Source organism: Hyperoodon ampullatus (assembly GCF_949752795.1).
Source record: "Hyperoodon ampullatus genome assembly, chromosome: 7".
Taxonomy (NCBI): domain Eukaryota; kingdom Metazoa; phylum Chordata; class Mammalia; order Artiodactyla; family Ziphiidae; genus Hyperoodon; species Hyperoodon ampullatus.
Genome location: NC_136920.1, coordinates 50,499,984 through 50,524,967, shown reverse-complemented (window position 1 = coordinate 50,524,967; position 24,984 = coordinate 50,499,984). Strand labels below are relative to the sequence as shown.

At 38.4% G+C, this 24,984-nt stretch overlaps 1 protein-coding gene across 1 annotated transcript in view; it reads right to left on the bottom strand.

Moving 5' to 3' along the window:
* The window catches only part of PRCP (prolylcarboxypeptidase), a gene marked incomplete at its 5' end in the record, with an annotated part of 70,670 nt that overhangs the window by 21,763 nt on the left and 23,923 nt on the right, over positions 1-24,984 (bottom strand). Inside the window, 5 exons of the mRNA XM_079707635.1 lie at positions 3,816-3,988; positions 4,683-4,840; positions 5,077-5,258; positions 8,339-8,440; positions 11,777-11,917. Coding sequence (XP_079563761.1) covers positions 3,816-3,988; positions 4,683-4,840; positions 5,077-5,258; positions 8,339-8,440; positions 11,777-11,917 — 756 coding nt within the window. The remainder of the gene's footprint in view (positions 1-3,815; positions 3,989-4,682; positions 4,841-5,076; positions 5,259-8,338; positions 8,441-11,776; positions 11,918-24,984) is intronic.

Below are 24,984 nucleotides of genomic sequence, written 5' to 3'. Positions count from 1 at the left end.
TCTCAGAGAGTATGGTCCATCCACATTAGAGAAAGGATTAAGCAGATACATTCAGCTTTTCTAACAGATTTTCTTTCTCTAAGGCTTCAATACGCCTCTCACCCTCACTCAGATAATCACATTAGTTTTGTCATTAAAAGCTCCCTTTTCATAGAATGCACCTAAACCGCTTAAACCACCCAGAGAGGTCGCATACATTATCAAACACCAAGACAAACGGAAGAGGTTTTCCATCTTATATCTTATTATTTCACTGTATCTATCTGCATGCTCAGGAGGCTAAGCCAAAAGATTTGGTGAGTTATCAGCTGAAAATGATTCCAAAATAGATAAACTCTACAGTATCCTTTAAAACTGGTCTTTAAGCTGAGAACTGAGAACTAGCAGTTTTTATGCTGACAGAGCAGTCAAATGACAGAGGGGTTTTCTATTTCCCTTTTCTCTTCTTCCTTGTGTTCTATCAGCCAAGTCCATGATTATTTCTGCATGAATGTTGCAGCTTCTGTTAACAGTAAACAAAAGCAAATGGAGTCTGAGTGTGCATGGCTCAAAGATAAATTAGAAAGAATGATATTTGAGTTGACATGGAAAATGGCATTCAGTTGCTGCATGTGGATACTTCAGAACTGTACAAGGTCCAGGCAGAATTGGAAATCACCTGCTTTTTTTCATAACCCAACTACTACATATTATCTCACCATCCTAAGCCTGAGTTACAGACTCAGAAAAGGACGACTGTTTGTCAGCCCTTTAAAAAGGAGGAAGTGTATCAGAGGGAGGAGGAGTCCTGGTTAAATGGAACTATCCAAGTGAAAGAGCAGTCCCCAACTGGGTAGTGTTCCAGGGATTAGGGGGTTGGGAGAACAGAGAGGGGGTCAAGAAAGGAGAAACAGAATGAACAGTGAAAGAAAGTGATCTGAAGCTAAGAGTTGGGAAGAGAGGCATGTAGTGGAAAAATTCTGAAATCAGATAGGATAAAATTAGAGATAGATGTAGGCAATGAAAGTTTCTCAAGCAAAAGTCAAAGAGAGATTACTTTTGGTGGGGTGCAGGCAGGAAACAGCATTATAAATATATCATAAGCAATCAAGAATTCCTTAAAATGTCAAAAGAAAGGATAAAGTTGGTAAAAAAAAAATTAACTGGAGGAAATGACAAGAACAAGTCCTAGATAAAAGAAGTGAAAGGTGATTGTGAGGCAAAGACACAAAGTTATCTTGCCTTAAAAACAAACTTTTAAAACATATATGTACACAAAAGATAAAAGAAAGATTGTGCTAAGTCAAAAACAGATGACAAAATATTTGAGATATACTCCACTAATTTTGAGTGATTATTTAGGAGAGAGATAGGATAGAATATATATTTACGTTTAAGACTCAACAGCAAAATATCTCAAAAGGAACATTAAAGAAGCAGAGATAAAACCAGTTAGACTGTTCACTGTTCCAAATCATAAACAAATGAATATTAAAAAGCTGTATTGGGCTTCCCTGGTGGCGCAGTGGTTGAGAGTCCGCCTGCCGATGCAGGGGACACGGGTTCGTTCCCCGGTCTGGGAGGATCCCACATGCCACGGAGCGGCTGAGTCCGTGCGCCATGGCCGCTGAGCCTGCGCATCCGGAGCCTGTGCTCCGCGACGAGAGAGGCCACAGCAGTGAGAAGCCCGCGTACCGCAAAAAAAAAAAAAAAAAAAAAAGCTGTATTCCTCTGGCATTTTTTCTGAGTCAGGGCCGCAAACTACAGGCCAAAGCCAGCCCACTGCCTGTTTTATAAATAAAGTATTGTTGGAACATAGTCTTCCTCATTCATTTAAATATTGTCTACAGTTACTTTCTGCTAGAACTACAGAATTGAGTAGCTGTGACAGAAACTACATGGCCCACAAAGCCTAAAATACTTACTATATAGTCCTTTACACATAAAGTTTGCCAACCCCTATTCTAAGTAATGAGGGAATTGCCCATATGTTTTTATCATCTGACAACTCAGTTGTTCTCCAAGTGGGCATAAAGATGCAAATGTAATTCTCACTTTGTACACAGAGTTCAAAGTTAAATCTGATAGTTGTCACACTGTGGCCAGCAATCTACCCAAATCTTCAGTCAAGTCTTCTAGTTCAGTGCAATGTGGGAGAAGATCAAAGCCTCTGAACAATGGTAGACCCGAGTTCAAATCCCACTTCCACTAGCTCTTAGTTGAGCTTAAATATCCTCTCCATAAAACTGGAATTATAACTCTTTTTTCCCACAGTATTTTTGTGGGGATTAAATGAGATAGTATATATGAAAGTGCTTTGTAAATAGTAAAATAATATAGAAAGATAAGACATTATTAGCACACAGACATTTATGGAGACTAATCGGTTCAGATTTAGTTTTTTCTCATTATTTTGATCTAGGTTTTCTTACCATGAGAGAGATCTGCTCTTTAAAATAACTTTGTATTGTCAAAATTCAATTTAATTCAATATGCATTTACCTCTGGCTTGCTATGTGCAATATACTCACTGGTCATCCTACTTTTTAGATGAAGAAAAATATCTCTAATAGCAAATGATCTTGTTCCATTTCGGTTACAAAGTTTTAAACAAGGTGTGCATTTAATAATTCAAAGGGACAGTTAAATTAAAAGTGCTTTTGAAACCTGGTTCTTGTATTACCAATTCTATCTACATTCACAGCATTCATTCTAGCTGTAGAGTCTGCTGTATTCTCTAAATTTAATAACCATCAAGTTGGCCAGCTTTTGTTTTTAAAACTAAGAGGAATGCTCTTTACAAAGGAATGCTTAAAAAGAACACATACAGTAAAGAATTCTGGCATGAAAAGAACCTTAAAATTTATTGTGTCAAGTGTCTTTAAATTTTCCAGAGTGTTTTCACATCCAATATTTTATTTGATCCTCAGCACATCCCTATTGAGAACATAGGTATCGTTATCCCATTGTGCAGAGGAAGACATGGAGGCCCAAGAAGAGAACAGACTTGCCCAAGATCACGCAGCTGGTAAATGGTAGTTCTGAACAAGGAACCAGAGTCAGTGCTCTTTCCACTCTACCTTGCTGTGTGGGGATCATGCCTTTATGATGTATGTAGCACTTAGAATGTGTTAGCAGTTGACTGAATCATAGCACTTTGATAGCAGCTGCCATTTATTAAGTACGGACCATGTATTATATAGCTCTATGTGTCTCACATATATAAACTGTGTATATGAAGTGCAGAGCACAGAATTTGGTACATAGTAATTATTCCATTAACAGCAACTTTTTTTTTTTTTTTTTGCGGTACGCGGGCCTCTCACTGTTGTGGCCTCTCCCGTTGCGGAGCACAGGCTCCGGATGCGCAGGCTAAGCGGCCATGGCTCACGGGCCCAGCCGCTCCGCGGCATATGGGATCCTCCCGGACCGGGGCACAAACCCGTATCCCCTGCATCGGCAGGCGGACTCTCAACCACTGCGCCACCAGGGAGGCCCAACAGCAACTATTGGTCTTAGTTCTAAGAGTTGGTTCTTAGTTCTAAAAGTTGTAATTTATACAACTCTGTAATCTATGCATTTTATCTCCATTATTCAAATGAGAAAACTGAGGTTCAGAAGAGCTAGGTAACATGTCCAAGTTTGAGGAACCAGAAAGTGACAAAAGCCAGGATTTGCCTAGGTTTGAGGTTTGACTAACTTCAGAGCCCCTTTGTCACTGGGACTTCCTCTGATGCTGAAAGTCAGAGAATGCACCAAAAAAAAAAAAAAAAAGTGGGAGGAGAGAGAGAGAGAAGTATGTGATTAAAAGTGATGAAAGGACATTTTCCTATTACCTTGATAGGCCAAGCAGGCAAAGGCTGTAAAAAGTTGGACTCATAAGGGTAGTCCACCATTGCCAGATTCACCCAGGTTTCAGAGATCCAGTCTTTCAAACGCTGAACATCCTGAGATTCTGTTAATGGAGTGCATAAGTGAAGGGCTTCAGAAAGCCAGTGCAAGCCAGTACCTGAGAATAGAATCAAATTGTTGGAATCTAGTAAGCACTGCTCAACAGAAGGGCTTTACAGATCATTCATTCTTCACTTGGTATTTTAGAAAACTCAGTCTTCTATACAGTTTCTCCAAAAATGCTTTTACAACATTGAACAAAATATTTTTAGAACTGGTTAATCTCGTGATAGATAAGTTGCCTATCTCATGAAGCTTACCAGAATTAGTATTCTGAATCATTCCTTTTTGCAAATAAACAAATGGAACATATAGAGCAATGAGAATGCATAAACTACAACTAAAGAATACAAATGGATTTATCTGACAGTGCCGAGCAAAAGACAGCAGAGACAAAAAATACATACTATGCAATTCTGATTACTAAAAAATTCAAGAGCAAGCAAAATTAATCTATGGTTCTAGAATGAAGGATAGTGATTAGCCTGATAAATGCAGAGGTAGTATCTGAAAAGGGCTTGAGGGGATTTCTGAGGGAATTTCTTGATCTGCATGCTGATTACACTATATATTCACTTTGCAAAAATTCACCAAGCTGTGTATTTTGATTTGTGTACTTTTCTGTATGTTATACTTAAATACATATGTTATAATTAAATATATAAAAAGTTAACTTAGAAAGTGGGAAGTGTTAAATTTTACACTTAAAAGGTAAAAAATCCCAAGATTCCATTCTTTAAATTAAACCTTACCCTTTTCTGTGAGTCGGCTAATGGCATCCCAGGACCTGCGGATACTCTCTGAACAATTTGGGCCACTTTTCCTAAAATCTGTAGTTACAATCTTCATAAATACACCACAAGGTACCATATTCTCAAACTGCCAGATGGGGGCAGAGGATGCAAGAGCTCTAAATGGTAAGAAGTCCAAGGAAGGAGAAAAGAAAAAAATGTAACTCATCGAATTCAAGTTTTAAAATTGAAACTTATATTGAACAAAAATGGTGAGAAAAATAACAGCTGTTAATGAAACAGAAATTAGAACTCTCAGTACAACAGAATAGAACATGTTTTACCCAAAACAAATCCCTACGTTTGCCTTGACAATTATTAAGAAAGTGCTCACATCCAACATAAGTGCATTTACCCAACCACCAAATGAGGATACTTCATCCTGAACCAGGCTGCAAGCATGCCACCGTAAGAGCCCCCTAAGGCAATGACAGGTTGATTTCTAGCTCCTGGGATTGTTCTTTTCAAGTATTTGATTAACTCTGCAAAATCAGCCAGAGCTTGTTCTGTTGTCAGAAAATTCAAGTGCCTGGAATCCTAAAGAAAAATAACAAAGAACATGGGTATAAATGTGCACATAAATAGCAGCTTAGGCATAGCATAGATCCAGAAAAAAGCCAGATAAGCTTTTCTCCAAATAGAATTTCTAGGTAACTGAGTTAAAACGCCCAGTCAAAGCAATAGCAATGCTGATTTAAACTCATGAAAAAGTGACTTTAAGTTTGTGGGAAGAAGATAATGTATTTTGCATTCAAATGTAATTTCTATTAAATGCTATTTACCAAAGACCTTGTTGAGGTAGTAGAAACAGCAGAGACAAACTGCAAGTAACACTTAACAACAAATGTGATAGAATACAATACTAATCTTAACAGACAACTACTCTATTCTAACTTTTATTTCAAATCTTGAAACATTTACAATGGCTACCATATAGGCAAAGGTAAAGTAAACCCTGTGGAAAACTGAAGTAAGAATCATCAGTAAAAATAAAACTCATCCTTCCTCATCAGAAAGATGATTATTATGTCTGACATACCAACAACTGGAACACATCAGCCTGCCTGATGTACAAGTATAAAATTGGAGTTAAAAAAAAAAAAAGAAAAACAGCAACCTATGGAACAACTATTTTCAGACATTGGAAAACAAGCAACACAAGACTTTGAGCCCTGAGAGAAGGATACTCCGCAAGTAAGTTCCACGATCATCTAGTTCTCTACCTAGGGAGAATTTCCTCATTGCAGTATAGGGAGGTGGAACTCAGAGTCCTGCTTAGCTGAGAAGGCTAATGAAGTGTCTCCTTTGAAAAGGTGAAAACTAACTCTTCTCCTTTTGAACTTGGGCTGGACTTAGTGACTTGGCTCTAACACGAATAGAATGTGGCAGAAGTGATATGTGACTTCCAATGTCAGGTCATAAAAAGCACTGCAGTTTCTACCTTGCTCTCTTGGATTGTCAAATTTGAGGGAAGGTAGCTGCCATGTCAAAAGGTCACTCAAGCAGGCCTTTGGAAAAACCCAAGAGGGGATACACCGAAGCCTCTTACTAATACCCAGCATCAGTTTGTCACTCATGTGGATCTTCCATATGAGCAGAGAGTGTCCTCCAGCCTCAATCAAGTCGTCAGATGACTGAAGCACTAACTGACATCTTAAGCTCATGAGATCCCCTGAAACAGAACCACCTAGCTGAGCCACTCCTAATTCCTTACCCACAGGAACTGTAAGATAATAAATGTTTTAAGCCACTAAGGTTTGAGGTAAACTGTTATGTAGCAATAGATAACTAACACACCTACATACCCATATCAGACTATCCTATTTGACCTTCACACTTTAGTCTCACCACTCTGACTACTCCCATCACCTGGTATATTTTGGAACCAGAGTTCCATCTTTCCTCTTTCCTACTCCTTTAACCTTCCCTCTTATCCAAGATGTATGCTTTCTGGCTTCTTACCTTCTCTCTCATTGTCTGTCACTATTCTTTACTTCCAGTTTTCATGGCACTATGTATAGCTGAGTGCAGTTTTTCCCCAATTCTCACAATATATCTGTAATATTCCCCTACGCTACTGACAAATTCTGTGAGCACATGAAGGGAAGGAAGCATATCAAAGACAGCCCTTACCGCCATTTTGCTAGCAACGTATGAACCACAGCGACCTAGGAGAGGAGGTTATGTTTCTATCTGCAACAAGCTGACTACCTCCCAATGGTTTCAGGACCTGTCAACTCCCCTAATCAGATAATTATGCAAAATAATAAGCTAAAGGATAGAGCTTCCCACATAGCCTAACAAATATCAGCAAATTGCTCTGCTTTTCATTTATAAAACAAGGACTATTTATTTATTTATTTATTTATTTATTTATTTATTTATTTATAACATGAGATAATAAAACCTCTGAAAATAAAAATTAAAAGTCCTTTCAAAACAGGAAGCCTAGAAAATGATTAACCCCAATCATTTCTAACTCAGATTTTTCCAAAAGCATGGTATGTGTATAATGGTGGTATGCATGATGATCTTAGGTAGTGAGTAAACATTTTTAATGTAATACTTGTTTTATTTCAATGTAATTTAGAGAAAAATAGTACATAAAGCCTTACTACGGTAACACTAAGTTTGAAAAGTGAGTTGTGGGACTTTCCTGGCAGTCCAGTGGTTAAGACTTCACCTTCCAATGCCGGGGGTGCAAGTTTGATCCCTGGTGGGGAGCTAAGATCCCACATGCCTTGGGGCCAAAAAACCAAAACATAAAACAGAAGCAATATTGTAACAAGTTCAATAAAGAATTTAAAAATGGTCCACATAAAAAAAAAAGTGAGTTATTTGAAGAAAAATAGTCAGTGAATAATAATACAGATGGCAAATTCATATAGCCAGAATCACAAGGGTAGTACATGAGTGACTCAGTTGAGGAAAAGGTGTCCTGGCTTATTAAGTGTAGATTTGTGGCTGAGGCCAAAGTTCCTTGTGAGAACAGAAAGGCCAGAAGGGAATCCAAGTGGCCAGTTGGCCTCACTGAATTATAGCGATGATTTGTCCTTATTTTATTGAAAAACACCTTACTAAGCAAACATATGCGCACTCATTACATTTTTTCCAGTGGTAGACCCAATAATTTAAGTGTATAATTTATAAAGCAGATTATTTGCTGACATTTTTTTTTTTTTTGCGGTACGCAGGCCTCTCACTGCTGTGGCCCCTCCCGCTGCAGAGCACAGGCCCCGGAGGCGCAGGCTCAGCGGCCACGGCTCACAGGCCCAGCCGCTCCGCGACATGTGGGATCCTCCCAGACCGGGGCACAAACCCGCGTCCCCTGCATCGGCAGGCGGACTCCCAACCACTGCACAACCAGGGAAGCCCTACTGACATTTTTTCAACACTGAAAAGTTCCCTCCAATCTCTGCAGCCATAGATTAAGATTTGCCTGGTGAAGGCTAGCCTCATCACACTGAGTTAAAGACTGCTCATTATACATAAAAAGTAAAGATTAAATACAAATTACTGAAATTTCAGGCAGTTCAACTTAAAGCTAACATTTCTTTCTTACAGTGGGACATGTAATTAGAAAATGTTCTAAACTTAAAAGTAGAAAATACACTTACCTTGAAGGAGTTGGCACCAAAGGGTAGGGACTCTCCATAATATCGATGTTCAGCAAACACCAACATAGCTTTCAGTTCCTCAGCCATGTCCCACATGAACCCCTAGGAGGAATTTACAAATTCACAGGATAAAATCAGGTCATGAAAAAGAGTCTGAATCTTTTTGCAACTCATGAAATGGACCAAAAAGAGTTCTCTGAGAAGCTGCACAATTCATATTTGTTCCACAGGTAAATAATATAATTGCTGTTTCATTGTTGCACATCAATCTCACACTGCATTAGAGTGAAACAATTAAAAATAAGCCCAAGTTGCTCAACTACCAGTCATTCCAACTCTCCTTATTCTGACACTCTAGCCTCAGAATCAACATTATGTCTAAAATAGCCTTCAAATTGCACTGTGTGCCAAAGAATCTAGGAAAGAGCTGTGGATAACTAAGTTATCTGTCTACTCACAGATAACTTTTATTTATAACATGAAAGAGAACTGTACAAATAAACATATTGGACTCCCTTGGGTTTTATATTAATCTTATTTACATGAAGATAAATAGTAGCTAACCATAGCTAATATTAATTGAGTGCTTACAACTTGTCAGATACCCTTCTAAACACTTTATATGTATTCACTTAATTATCACAACAATCTAAGAGATAGGCATTTTGATTATACCCATTTTACAGACAAGGACACTGAGGCACAAGAGTTTAAATAACCTGTGACAGTCACACGGCTAGAAAGTGGTAGAGCTAGGATTCAAGCACAGGCCATCTGGCTCCAGAACACAATCATCAAGTGCAGTAAGACCTCCTATTTCCACACATAATGCTGGTCATTAATCAACCATTGCATTTTTTCACTTACCTCAAATTGTGCCCTCAGAATCCTTCTTAACAAAGCATTCTAGGTGCCCAACTTCAATCAACTAGATTTAGATTTAGCACAGATTAAAACTACTTGTCATTCCCAGTGCACATTATTGCTTTTTAATGAGCTGTTGCTCCCTAACAAAGACTAAGAAACTCTAAGTTTTTTTTGTTTGTCTTGACCAATAAACAAACAATTAAAAGAGCTGTATGCATGTGAGGACAGAGAATTTAACCTGGTATCTGTGATGGTTTCAATAACCCCCATTTTCTCTCTTAACACCTTGCTCATTCCCTGCCATGAATCTACAGATTCTGTAACACCAGCTCAAGATGCCCTCCTCTGCCTGCCCCCACTATGGCTTACTGATCACACCCTCCTCTCAATACCACTGTTCTAGGTATAGATCTCTATTACTTTGTTGCAATATTTGCTTACATGTGTGTCTGACCCTACCAGACTATGAGCTTCTTAAGGGTAAGGATCATCCATCAAAGTAGCCAGAGGAGTTGACCTCAGGGTTTGAGAGGAAGCAACTGTATTAAGTGATTATGTACCTGTACCTATTTCAGGGTGTTTTATTTTTCAAAAGAGGTCCATGTAACATATTAATATCAAATAACATTATGTGCCAGCATTGTTCTAAGTTCCTAATTCTTATTTGCCCTCATAACAACTTGATTAACTAGACATTATTATAACCATTTAATATATAAAAACTAAGGCACAGAATAAGAAACTTACTCAAAGTCACAAAGCATAGTGGCAAAACCAGAATTCAAATCTTATCACTGGCTGACATCTTCACTCTTGACCACTATGCTATACTGCCTCTCAATAAATAAATGTCCAGAATATGTAAATATGCAACCCAAACATTTTAGTATGTAAAGGAAGGTGTGTCTAGGGCTGAGAAAGGGCCAAGATCTGTCCTTCTAGGATCTGCCTCTATCAGGTACCTGGAACTCTTCCTACCCTGAGTAGCTCTTCCTTTCTACCACTTCAGAGGTCAGAGGTTCCCAGCAAGTCTTATTAAATTATGCTGCAGTGCCTGTCAGAGCAGTGGGGTCTGTGGAGGCAGGAACAGTTGCCTACCTATGATAAAGAACAAGAGCTGGGAAAATAACTGGATAGGAGAAGCTGCCCCGTGGCCTTGGCATAAAAGAGGAATCACATTAGAAAGAGAAAGGGAGACAAGGCAGCCTCAGTTGTTTCACAGAATAACAGAGCAGGAATCTGATGGAAAATAAGTCCTGATTTCATCTGTCACTCATCTAAGAGAGACAGATATCTAGGATCTCAGCTCTTAGGGAATTATTTTATTTTCAACTAACATATTTAGACTATTAGCATTCCTAAGGAAATAATCAGAAATGTGGAATGTGATAACACAGTATAATTGGGTTCATATCTTTGCTTTCAGTGCAGTTCAGTTCAACATTTACTAAGACCTCCTGAATACCAGGCACCATGCCAGACATTGGCAGTGGAGAAAATATGATTCAGTGCCCACTTTAAGGTAATTCACAGACTAGCTTTTTGGTAGAAAGTTGCCATTTTCTAGTCTTAGCTCTGGAACATTAAAAAGGAAAATTTCTTCCCTTCATGTGTCCTCCTAAATTAAGTTTTGTTAACAGATTCAAGCATTATTATAAAAGATGATAGAATATATAGTCAGGGAAGCAAGATAACAGCTACATTTTTTTACCCTCACAAATATAAGAAAAATGGTAGAACAGGAAAGCTAAAATATAGCTACAGTTTTACCTTTGTCCATTCCTATTTGACAATCAAACTTGTATTATTTTTTCTTATTTGTACTGGCTTTGTTTAGATTTTATTAATTCATTCATTTAACAAATATTTATTGAGTACCTACTATATGCCTAGCACAGTCCTGGATCTGAGCATACAACACTGAACAAACAAAAATTCCTGCCCTTGTGTTCACATTCTAGAGACCATAATAATAATAATAAACTATAGGGCTTCCCTGGTGGCGCAGTGGTTGAGAGTCCGCCTGCCGATGCAGGGGACACGGGTTCGTGCCCTGGTCTGGGAGGGTCCCACATGCCGCGGAGCGGCTGGGCCCGTGAGCCATAGCCACTGAGCCTGCGCGTCCGGAGCCTGTGCTCCGCAACGGGAGAGGCCACAACAGTGAGAGGCCTGTGTACCACCAAAAAAAAATAATAAATAATAATAATAATAATAATAAACTATATCCATAACATTCCTACTCCCATTTCCCTCATATCCTTGTTCAATCGTTAAATAAGCTGGGATTTTTTTTTAATCTTTTAAAATTCAATTGTCCAAAAATAGTATTTCATTCTTTGCATGTGTAATTCTTTAAGGCTGAACAGGCTTGTTGGATATCTGTATTTATTCTTTTGTGAACTGCCTATTCATGTACTTTTGCTGTTTTTCTATTATTCGTGAGTTTATCTTTTTGTTATTTTTTAAAGAACTTCATAATACAGAAATAGTCATATATACTGCAAAAGATTTTTTCCAGTTGATCATAATAAAAAGGAAATTGAGCCCAGAGTTTCACAAATCTGCACATACCGTATTATTGCAAAACCAGATAATGTCCCCTTCATTACCAGTGTAGAAAAGTATAGATCCACCATCTTCCTTCCAATGTTTATCAGCTATTAGGTACCGTTGTTTAAAAGTTTTATCAGTATGAAATCCAAAATGATCAACCTATGACAAAAAAGAGACAGACAAGACATATTTCAAAGGAAAGTAATTAAATATCAAACAAGTATTTACATTTATTCTTCCATTAAAATCAATCTATGCTACAAAAATCACAAAAAAAATTTAAACTTCATTTGGTTTCATTAGTAGTAGTAATATTGATATTGTTATTTTGAAATTATTTTCTTTATATTTTAAGATAAAGCAATGTTATTGGTGGTCAAGATTTTCAGTGTAAGACAAAAGATACAATTATAAAATCAAGTAGCTACTTAAAAACACAATAATGTTAAAATTGAATGAAACAGTAGAACCTATTAATTGGAACCTATTCATTTTTAAAATACAGACATTCCTTACTACCTGAATTTTCATTATTGAAACTTTTAATATCAAAATTCAAGGACTAAACAGACCACTGAAAAGGTCTATAAACATTGTCACCCCAATAACAATTAACATTCCAAGGGTCAGGATTTTGGTATCTAATACTATTCCCCACTAAAAGGAATAGGGCTTGTTAGTGAAATGGCTGCCTGACATTTGGGACAAGAAAGCTACAAGATAAACCAATGCATCTTCCTGTGCAAGGAAGCACTCAAAAATTAATGGAGTTATATCTAACAAATATAGGAGCCAACTACAAAGGACTATCATTAGCTAAAGTTTTAATAAATTGAACATAAAACAAATTGAACATAAGAATAATGATTGTAGTTGATTGAAACGTTCAATTCATGAAAATCCATTACTCCATAAGGATATCAAAAAAGAAAAAGCAAGAAAAATATTCATTCGCCACCATTTAAGTTATTTATTAAACCAACTCCTCACTTAGAAGTTGTAAATAAAAAAGTAAAGAACTCAACATTTAACCTGCCTTTCCAATAGAATTATATTTCAGGGTACCAAATAGTTCCAGTTGATGAAAAAGAGCTCTGTTTTACCAAATGTCAGCTAATGCAGAAGGAATGACAGAATTAGAAAAATGATATTTGGCAAACCCTAGTGAAGTTACTGATTCAGGCAAGAATTACCAAATAGTGTTAAAAGGATTAGAAGAATGGATGACAGGAAAATGAACATTCATATTACTACCAAAGTAATACCATAGAGAATACTGTCACAAGATCAGGCTGTCATCACCTTAACCTAGTAATCAAAGTTAGCATCACTAACAGTGGTGTGAGCAGGAATTATGTATCTCCTCACATGGTACAACACAAAGCACATTTCACCTATGATGAATTCTTGCCAAAAATGTTCAACTTCTAGCTTAGTCCAGTCTTTACATCTAATTTCCAGTTTCTGGGAAATACAAAGGGTAGAAAAACAAACTGAAGATACTCTGAAGAAGCAATCAGACAAATCCAAAGGTAAGACATTTTACAAGAAAAAGGCAAGGCAATATCCTCATAAAAGGACTGTTTTAGATTAAATAAATTTTAAGGAACATAATAATCAGATGCAATGCATGATTCCAGATTGTATCTTGGTTTGAACAAACAAGATATAAATGACAATTTAGGGACAACTGGGTTAATTTAAATATGGACTAGGTATTAGGTGAGACTAAGGACTTGTTAATTTTTTTTTTTTTTTTTTTTTTTTTGTGGTACGCGGGCCTCTAACTGTCGTGGCCTCTCCCGTTGCGGAACACAGGCTCCGGATGCGCAGGCCCAGCGGCCATGGCTCACAGGCCCAGCCGCTCCGCGGCATATGGGATCCTCCCGGACCGGGGCACGAACCCGTATCCCCTGCATCGGCAGGCGGACTCTCAACCACTGCGCCACCAGGGAGGCCCAGGACTTGTTAATTTTGTTAAGAGTGATCATATTGTTTTGGCTACATAAAAAACTTTTTCTTTTTCTACAGCTGTACATTGAAGGATTTAGAGAGAAAACGTCATGCAGTCTAGAATTTACTCGAAAATACTTCAGCATAAAAAAGTAAAATGAATTTAAAGGAAAAAATGTAATCTACACTGAGAGAAAAAAACACACTGGATACTGAGACTTTGTGAGATACAATATAAAACACGTCAGAATGACACAATTTTAAGCTTACATTGAACTTTAAATATATTTTTTGAGTTTTTTCACCCTTTTCTTAATAAACTCACCATTTAAAAAATACAATTATTAAACCCTATAATACGGTAAAGTTCATATACAACTATCTGAATTCAAAGAGTTACCCAACAGTACAGAGCCCACTGAGCCTTTAGGGTCATAGTGTTTGAATTCTTCAGTGCTTTGGAGGGACAGGAGTGAGAATACAGGGTGCTCTGGGGCACACATAGGCTGATCCAGTGCTGCTCCAGCCTTCCTGGGGCAGGAGCTGGTTCTGACCTAATCCAGATCTTGTAAGATTTCCCTTGGCCATTCTAAAACAGATGGAACTTCCTGCACCCACTCCATCTACACACACACACACACACACATACATGCACACTTCACATTCATACCAGAGGTCCCAAAATGCAAGTTTCTCAAAACTGCACCTAATGCACACTTCCCAATGTCCACGATCATCACTATATATAGTCCTAAAATACAAGCTATTCTAATATAAAGACTATCTACCTTTCAGTAAAATAAGCAGTCTGTATGGAACAGGTATATAATAATGATGTCCATGTGCTAAAAAAACCCTCCTATGACGTATGTTAACTCTCTCAATCACTTATTCAACAAGCATCTATTGAATGGGCCAAGTACTTGTTCTAGGCCAAGTAGTAAACTAAGCAACAGGATAAAGAGTTAGCTGAGCCACAGCTCTTTGATTTAACGTAAACTAATTCAATTATACCCACTAAGCCTAAAAGTAAAAAAGAGCAAGAGAAACAGGCAAACAGTGAAGGGAAGATAGACAAGTGATTCCACTTGCTTCCATTCAAATTAGTAGTGTTTCTCCACATGAGGTCCCCAGATATCAGTATCAGCTTCATCTGGGACTTGTTAAAAATGCAAATTACCTGGCTGAATCCCAGGCCTACTGAATTAGAAACTGTGGGGAGTAGAACTCAGTAACTTGTGTTTTAACAAGCCCTCCAAGTAATTCTGATGTACAGCTAACATTTTGAGAACCAATGAGTTAGCATAAGCCCCCAAATAAGACAAGAATCTGCTATTCCTTCTCTTGATCTAGGTTTCAGAATACTTCTAATATGTAAGCATCTCACTATGCTGAATGAAACTCTGATGTTTAAAGATGTGAATTACCCCCCAACACAGCCCCTAAATACAAGCCAACTGCATCACTTGAAGCTCAACAGGAAAAACCATCACCTGTTTCAACAAAGGAGGAAGGACTAGCTGTGTTGGACTTAAAGGAAGGACGTACACAGCTCTCTAACAAGATGCCTTCCCCTGGTATTCTCAAAGATAATTCTGCCATAGTGATTTTCAACTTACCCACTGACTTTAGAGCCTAGCCTTGTAAAATGAGATATTGCCATTCCCTTTAAAAGCAGCCCACAAAGAAACCTATTTCAATAATACAGTCTAAAGGTTTCAAATTTGAAAACATGGGTATGTGTTTGCATATATCATGTTAAATGTATATGGTAAAAAAATTCTCACCAGAGGAAGAGCTTGTGTCTAGAATTACAAGAGCCACAAGAACTTTAGACAGAAAGCCAAACCTTCTTCTGTGGCTGCTCTCAGGGCACTCCTGCTCCTAGCAATCCCTAACTGTTTAGCTTGGGGGAAAGCGGGTGGAACTCTGGTATGACAGAAAGAAAGCAGGTTAGAAGTCAATAGATCTGAACTTGAATTGCTACTGTGGGGCCTCAGGCAAGTCACTTAACCTCTGTGAGCCCTGCTGGTGTCCTATATAAAATAAGGATAATAACACATAACTCAAAGGATTGCTATGAAGATTAGAGAAAACATATCCAAAGTATTAGGTATAGTCCCTGGTATATAATACATGCTCAGTGAATGTTAGCTCTCCACTCCATCCCATCTGCATACCAATCCTAAGCATGGAGTACTTAGATGGGGTAAATAAGGCAGAGAGTGATGAAGCTCTTCACAGAATTATAGGACATACCCTTAGAATGTCAAAATCTCCTATCTCTTGAGTGCTTCACCTAAATATTAAACAGCTAGAAAGAAGTAGTGAAATATCATTTACAAAACATTAATTTGCAGAATTTTCTTGACTCTTCCTAATTATCAACGATATCAAGTTTGGGCTACACAACTATAGATATTTTCCAATACCTAACGACCCAGCATACTAGGTACAGTGTGCCCTCTGCTGTTGAGAACTGAGGCCTGCATGCCACTTACAGCCCTGTGCTCCTGAACAGAGATTTTATAAATCACAACATAAAAGGAGACAGGGACGTAGAAGCCATTTGATCTGCATTGTTCAACTGAAGAAACCAGACTCAAAGAGGTCAAGTGCCTTGGTCAAGGTTACAAGTCAGAGGCAAACCTGGAATTTTTAATTGTTTTTTCAATTTGGTGTATTGAGATAACTAAAATAATTAATAGCACTGTAAAAGCCACACAGGCATGACCTCAAAAAAGTAAAAATACCTCTAGTCACACACAGCAGTCCTTTCTAGAATGTGGTCCTATAAATTTCAGGAGATGCTTCCCTTCTTCACCTTGAGGATAAAGAGATCCATGAGAATGGGTAGGCAAGAAGGAATAAAGAGAACAACATCCTTTAAATAGTTTATTGTGGCAAAAATAACTATTTGGACTTTAAAACTGCTCAAAAATAAAATTTACACACAGAAAAGCCTGTAAGAACACCACATCTATTAGAAACAGTTTTGGTGGCAACTTGGAGTGAGGATTAACACAGAGCACCTGCTCGGTGTCTGGTACTGTGCTGGTGCTTTACACAAATCACCTCACCATCCTCCCCATTACCCTCTGGGGGCATGTTCATTATACCAGTCTTATAATAAGGACACTGAAGCTCAGAGAGGTCAGATAGCTTGTCCAAGGTAATATAACTAATAAATGAGTCAAACACAATTGTTTTTCATGTGCTTTATCCACTACCCAATCCTACCTTTGACAAAATCCAGCCTGCTTTTTTTCACTGTAACACACTATGGCAGATAGGGCTGGCTACAAACTTCAACCTTCAGCAGGGGACACTAGAGTATCTTCATTTGCAAAATGAAGTACATATCCCCAAACACATACTAACAGTTATACTAAAGCATATGGTCTTTTCACTGACCTGACTCAAGAACTGTTACTATATTGTTTTTAACTCATTTAATCAGGTGGCTGATAAAAAAAAATCACGTTGACTCTTAGTAGCTTTTAGTTTTAAGAAACTCAGTATACAGTTGGTTTCATTTACATACCCAGATATATGATAATAGTTAACTGAAATTTTACTAAACATATGAAAAGTATACTCAGAGATATACAAGACAAAAAAATAGACTCACACCTCCAATACATCAAAGCACCTTGAAAGAGGGCTCTCTGGTCTCCAATTCTAATCCAGAGATGTTAAAATGAAATAAGATGTCCTTTCTTCTATTTGATGTGTGTACCCTGTATTAATTATGGAATTATGGCATTACATTCTATTAGAGTTCCTAAATGGAGACTGACATTGTTTCTGCGCACGCTTGATCTCCCCTGAAGGGGTAGACACCTTCATGTTAGAAGGACACAATTTCTCAAAGAAGGAACCAAAACCTGAAAGGAAGGTAGGGTTTAGGCAGGATCTAGGTCTATAGTTGGAGGAAAGTCTTATGAGTGGGGTCCTACTAAGTTGTCCCTCACACAGGAGTAGCCACAGAACTGGGTCAAGATGGGAGAGCAAGCCATATCTTATGAGTCAGATCATGGGTGACTAGGTTTATTTCTACTTTATTATGTCAGAACCTTTCAAGAATCTCTTGAATGTTCTACCTTTGTTCATCTGTACTTCAAAGATACCAGGAAAGATTGGAGAGTAAATCTGACTTAAAAGAATTAACAGGGAAACAGTATCCCTTGATGACAGAGTGGTGGTGGCGATAAGGAAAAGAATCACAAGTCCCTCCAAGAGGAAGGTGAGTTCAAGAAACAGGAATGTCATTCCCTTCCCACAGGGATGCTCCCTTCATTGCCAACCTTAGCAGGTCTAGTTTCCATTTTAAAAGGAAGGTGGAAGTTTCCTCAGAGATAACCTTCAAATGAAATCATCCTCCTATGTAATAATAAGATGCTACATATCTTCGCACATCTTTCTGTCCATATTAATATAAGAGAGAAAATTGTATTCCTTCCTTCTGTATATTATTTGTAACCTACTCCTAGTCTCAAAAAAGAAACTCTTAGATATAAATTATTTACTTAAAGATAAAACAAACTGGGAAGGGAATAAAAGGATATGAGAGAGTCCGCCGTGGAAAAAGTTTGGCTATCCAGCTTCCTACACCTACAAATGAATTGTTAGAAAGGCAAGAACACAATAGCTACCACAGTGTCCCTGTACAAGATAGATACTTTATAAATAATTATTAAATGAATGCAGTCCAAATCTTCCCAATGTGGTTCCCCACATTTCTGTGTAAAAGGTCCTCTTGTTAATGTTAAAATTCTCATAGACACTTTATATCATGTTATATCAAGCCAGTGCTTGAGAAAATATAAGAGAAGCTATTATAAATTCAATAGTGGTATAAATAAATATCACAACAGCATCTAAAAATAGTATATACTATTTTTAATAGTATATACTTGGTAGGAAAATGGATTCAACACAATTCTACAGTGTTCAGGAAGCCTCCTTTCCCCTGACCAAAGACTTTGGACCCCAAAAGGAGAATCCCATTCTAAATTACCAAAATTCTATGACATCAAAATATTCTCTGCTCTACTACTAAAACAAAGGTGAAGATATCCTGCCCTTAAGAACACCTAAAACATTCCAGTAAATCAAGAAATAACATGTTTTGTCAAACAATAGTCAGATGTTTCAGCAGAGGAAGATTCTGGCATCACCTGTTGGCTAAACAGCTCTGTGAGAGCACCACACAATCAATAACTTCCTGTGGCTTCAGGAAGCTCTGTACCACTAGAATTGCCTGACCACAGTTTAAGCTCTAAAATTAGAGATAAAGTGTCACTGCAATTATTAAATATCTAAATTTTAGTAAATGTTACATCATCAGAGGGCACTGTTGTATAAATATTGGGTTGGCCAAAAAGTTCGTTCGGGTTTTTCCATGTTATGGGAAAAACCTGAATGACTTTTTGGCCAATCCAATAGTAAAGTAGGAGAACCGTTAGGTTTTAAATATTAGATTCATAAAATTTTAGGACAGTAAGGGAACTTAAATCTCAAGTCCAAACTCTTAAATGAAAAAACCTGAGATACAAAAATGTCAATTATTTCACATCTTCCTTTTTAAATAAAGATATATTCACATAGTTTAAAGTCAGGGTTCAAAATGCATGCTATTAGAAGTCAGACTAGTGATTACCCTTGCGGGAGGAAGTCACTCTAAAAGAGAATGAGAGGATTCTGGATTTAGGATAGTGCATTTTTCTATACCTATAAGACAATTAGCAAATAGATTTGTAAACACTTAAGATTTCCTTTAAGATACATGTATTATGTACATATGATGTTTATATTTCTATTTCACTATAGTCCTATGTAAATTATATTAAACTAAATCACATTTATATTAAATTTTTCTTCAGACTATACTACAAAGCTACAGTAATCAAGACAGCATGGTACTGGCACAAAAACAGAAATATAGATTAATGGAACAGGATAGAAAGCCCAGAGATAAACCCAGACACATATGGTCACCTTATTATTGATAAAGGAGGCAAGAATATATAATGGGGGACTTCCCTGGTGGCACAGTGGTTGGGAGTCCGCCTGCCAATGCAGGGGACACGGGTTTGTGCCCCGGTCCAGGAGGATCCCACATGCCGCAAAGCGGCTGGGCCTGTGAGCCATGGCCACTGAGCCTGCGCGTCCAGAGCCTGTGCTCCACAGCGGGAGAGGCCACAGCAGTGAGAGGCCCACATACCACAAAAAAAAAAAAAAAAAAAAAAGAATATATAGTGGGGAAAAGACAGCCTCTTCAATAAGTGGTGCTGAGAAAAATGGACAGCTACACGTAAAACAATGAAATTAGAACACTCCCTAACACCATACACAAAAATAAACTCAAAATGGATTAAAGACCTAAATGTAAGGCCAGACACTATAAAACTCTTAGAGGAAAACATAGGCAGAACACTCTGTGACATAAATCACAGCAAGATCCTTTTTGACCCACCTCCTAGAGAAATGGAAATAAAAACAAAAAAAACCAAATGGGACCTAATGAAACTTAAAAGCTTTTGCACAGCAAAGAAAAACATAAATAAGATGAAAAGACAACCCTCAGAATGGGAGAAAATGTTTGCAAACGAAGCAACTGACAGAGGATTAATCTCCAAAATGTACAAGCAGCTCATGCAGCTCAATATCAAAAAACAACCCAATCCAAAAATGGGCAGAAGACCTAAATAGACATTTCTCCAAAGAAGATATACAGATTGCCCACAAACACATGAAAGCATGCTCAACATCACTAATCATTAGAGAAATGCAAATCAAAACTACAATAAGGTATCACCTCACACCAGTCAGAATGGTCATCATCAAAAAATCTACAAACAATAAATGATGGAGAGGGTGTGGAGGAAAGGGAACCGTCTTGCACTGTTGGTGGGAATGTAAATTGATACAGCCACTATGGAGAACAGTATGGAGGTTCCTTAAAAAGCTAAAAATAGAACTACCATACGACCCAGCAATTCCACTACTGGGCATATACCCTGAGAAAACCATAATTCAAAAAGAGTCATGTACCACAATGTTCACTGCAGCTCTATTTACAATAGCCAGGACATGGAAGCAACCTAAGTGTCCACTGACAGATGAATGGATAAAGAATATATGCAATGGAATATTACTGAGAAACGAAATTGAGTTATTTGTAGTGAGATGGATGGACATAGAGTCTGTCATACAGAGTGAAGTAAGTCAGAAAGAGAAAAATAAATACTATATGCTAACACATATATAGAATCTAAAAAAAAAAAATGGTTCTGAAGAACCTAGGGGCAGGACAGGAATAAAGATGCAGACATAGAGAGTGGACTTGAGGATACAGGGAGGGGGAAGGGTAAGCTGAGACAAAGTGAGAGAGTGGCAATGGACATATATACACTACCAAATGTAAAATAGATAGCTAGTGGGAAGCAGCCACATGGCACAGGGAGATCAGCTTGGTGCTTTGTGACCACCTAGAGGGGTGGGATAGGGAGGGTGGGAGGGAGACCCAAAAGGGAGGAGATATGGGGATGTATGTATATGTATAGCTGATTCACTTTGTTATAAAGCAGAAACTAACATACCATTGTAAAGCAATTGCACTCCAATAAAGATGTTTAAAAAATTTTTTTTTCTTTCACTTAAGAATGTGTATTGAGTATTCATTAGTGACAGGCATTAGGAAAGAGAACGGAGTAAGATACAATTCCATCTCTCAAGTTTTGAATCTAAAAAAAGTGATGAGCATACTAATAAACAATCACAAGATGGTGTGGTTTAAGTTCTATATACAAAGTGCTGTGGGAGCTTAGAAGTTACATTCCGACCTGCAGGAATCATGCAAGGCTTCACCAAGGAAGTGACATCTGAGGTGAACTCAGAAGAGTAACAAGAATTTTTCCAAGTACAGAAAAGCATGTCAAGCAAAGGGAGCATGAGGAACTCTGCAGAACAAGCATATTCAGGAACTGTTGTTGTTTGTGGCAGAAGATATACAGTTCATGAGGAGAAGAGATGGGAGATGAGATTAGATTCACCAGGCTGCCACCTGATGTACATAGGAAAATCTCCCTATAAAGAGAAACCTAACTGAAATCTGAGATTGCCTCTCTAAACCAACAGTGAATGAAATAGGTACGCTAGAAATAGAGCCTTAATGAGGCAGAGACTTCCATCTGTTGTGTCCACTGCTAAGTCCCCAGTGACTAGAATAATGTCTGGCACATGGTAGAAGATCAATGACTATACACAGAATAAATGCACACATGCATACATCCTAGCTCTGCAGTTGGTATTAAAACAAACCCAACACAGCTTCAGAGAACAGCATGACTCAAAGCAATGAGAATGGAAATCAAAGTTCCCAAGATCAAGTTTGTGAGGATTCATTTATTGCATGGGTCTGTTACTGGCTTTGGAAGAGTTGCAGAATGCTGTAGTCAGATGTGCCTTTTGCCCAGTGACAAATCACGTGCCTGAGGAAGAACCCAAGAATAAAACCTAAACCCGACTCATAAGAGTTTAGCTTTATCCAGGCTGCTGAGGAACCAGGAACTGCATGCCCTCTGCTGGGAGGAGAAACAGGAAGATAAATACCTACAAATTAATATAGACAAAAGGCCAGCATCTAGGTGGAGGGGCAGGGGAAGGACTAATCAGCATTTTACTGAAGTATATAACCTAAAAGGTCAGGTATGACCTGTGACAGGGTTATAGTCACAGTTTTTAGGGCTGTAAAGGACTTAAACCTGTGGCTCTCTGGCAGTGCACAGTTATTTAACCTGAATGACAACTTCTTGTAAAATGTATATTATACTGGATCATTCAGCAGCATACTAGTGTTCAGTATACCCAAATGTGCTGCAAAATGTCGATCTGATCAATGTATAAGATACGTTTTTCCACAAAGAGTTTTATGAAGAAGAAAGAAACATGGTAGAGGTATAATGCCCAAAGGCAAAAAGTGATTAGAGGGAATAGCTGAGACTGTAGGTGAGAGGGGGATTAGTGATGCTGGGAGATTCTGAGGAGACAGGAGAAAATGGGGTCAAGACACAGATGAAGGGATTTGATTTGGACAGGAGGAACCCCTCCTCCGTTGGGAAACAGTTGGGTGCAGAAGGAACTACATTTCTAGGTGGAAAAGGAGAACATTGACGGGGTTCTGGCTAAAATGCCTCTTGTACAACAACTAAGTTTTTTAATCAGTGAAGTAGGTGGCAAGGCTACCTACTAAAAGAGAGTAAAAGGACATAGTGTGGCAATGATTTGAAGATAGAGGTGAAAGTGCAGCATGGAAGAAGGAACTGATGCTCAGGCCTTCATAGGATCCCTGAGTTTAGAGACTAAATTTGCAGGTACAACCATCTACCTAGTTGTGGGTTTGCTTCAACAGACATCCACCACCCAGGATAGGAGTAGAGAAGTTTAATGGCTGGATAAAACTAGGATAGGAATTTCATAAAGAGGCTGTGACAGAGAACAGGAGGCAAGGGAGTTGAGGTCATCCCTGATGTCCATGCATCCCCAAAGCCATGAATACCCAAAGCCATGAGGTCCTCTCTATCACAGGCAAATGCTGCCGAAATCTGCTTGCTGAATTGCAAGAAAATCTAAACTATGTTATATTTGTTCCATTTTAAAAAGTGAAAAATCTTGCCAGAACTCATATACAGTAATCCCCCCACATCCATGGTGGGTACATTCCAAGACCCCCAGCAGATGCCAGAAACTGTAGGTAGTGCTGAACCCTATACGGTCAGCAAACCCAATATAGTCAGCCCTCCATATTCTTACCCATATATTTGGCTGCGGAACCTACAGGTACAGAGAGCCAACTGTATTATGCCATTGTATGGTACGATATATAAGGGCCTCAAGCATCCATGGATTCTGGTACCCGCGGAGGGGTCCTGGAACCAATTCCCTGTGGGTACAAAGGGAACATAGTCTATGTTTTTTCCCATGCTAACAGATGGGTAGCATATACAGCGTGGATACGCTAGACATAGGGATGATTCAGGTCCTGGCAGGACAGAGCAGAAGGTGTGAGATTTCATCACACTACTCAGAACAGCACATAATTTAAAACTTATGAATTGTTTATTTCTGGAATTTTCCATTTAATATATTTGGACCAAGGTTGACTGCAGGTAACTGAAACTGTGGAAAGGAAAACCACAGATGAGGGGGACAAACTAATGTTTTTCTTCCTTTACGATGGAAGAGATGGAGGCTGGTATCTGGTAAAAGGTAAAATGATAAAGACCCCCACCCCCATCCCCAAAAAGGCAAAACCATACTTCTCAAGTACAGGATACAGACCTGTGTATGTATGTAATTTACAATCCAACCTTCCGTATTCCCCCTCCTCTGAAGGGATGGTCCTCCTGCAGAGGGCTGTGATGACTTCCCAAATCTACTCTTCTCCAACTGAGCAAAACCCCAGTTCTTACCCATATAACATGATTTCTAAAATCTTCACAGCCCCATTCACATCCTCATTCAATTATCTTCCCTTTCATGGATGGTGTACCCAGAATTGAGCACAATGCATGAAATGTGGTCTAATGAAGTGCCTTGCTCACCAATGGCTAGAAATAAATAACTTGTGAGTATGTTTATAGATATAGCTCCACTAATGCAGCCTACTTTAAAATGAGAGTCAGGGAAGGTGTACTGCGTTGAATAACGTCTCCCCCAAAATTCATGTTCTTCCTGGAACCTCAGAAAGTGACTTTATCTGGAAATAGGGTCATTACAAATATGATTAATTAAGATGAGGTCATGTTGGAATAGAGTTAGCCCTTAGTCCAATATAACTGGTGTCCTTATAAGAAGAGAAGAAACACAGAGACACATACAGAGAGAAGGCCATGTGAAGACACAGATATACAAAAGAAAGACAGCCACGTGATGACAGAAGACGACACTGGAATTATGCAGCTGCAAGCCACTGAGGATTGCCAGCAACTACCAGAAGCTAGGAGAGAGATGGAACAGATTCTCCCTAGGAGGAATCAATCACACCGACACCTTGATTTTGAACTTCTGGCCTCCAAAACTGTTAGAAAATAAATTTCTGTTGTTTTAAGCCTCCCAGTTTGTGGCACTTTGTTACAACAGCCCTAAGAAGCTAACATAGATGGCCTCTCCATGGAGGTGGCGCTGGGGGTAAAGCCTGAAGAAGCCAGCCAGGGGAAGAACTCTAGAAAGAAGGAACAGAAAATACAAAGGCTCAGAGACTTGGCATG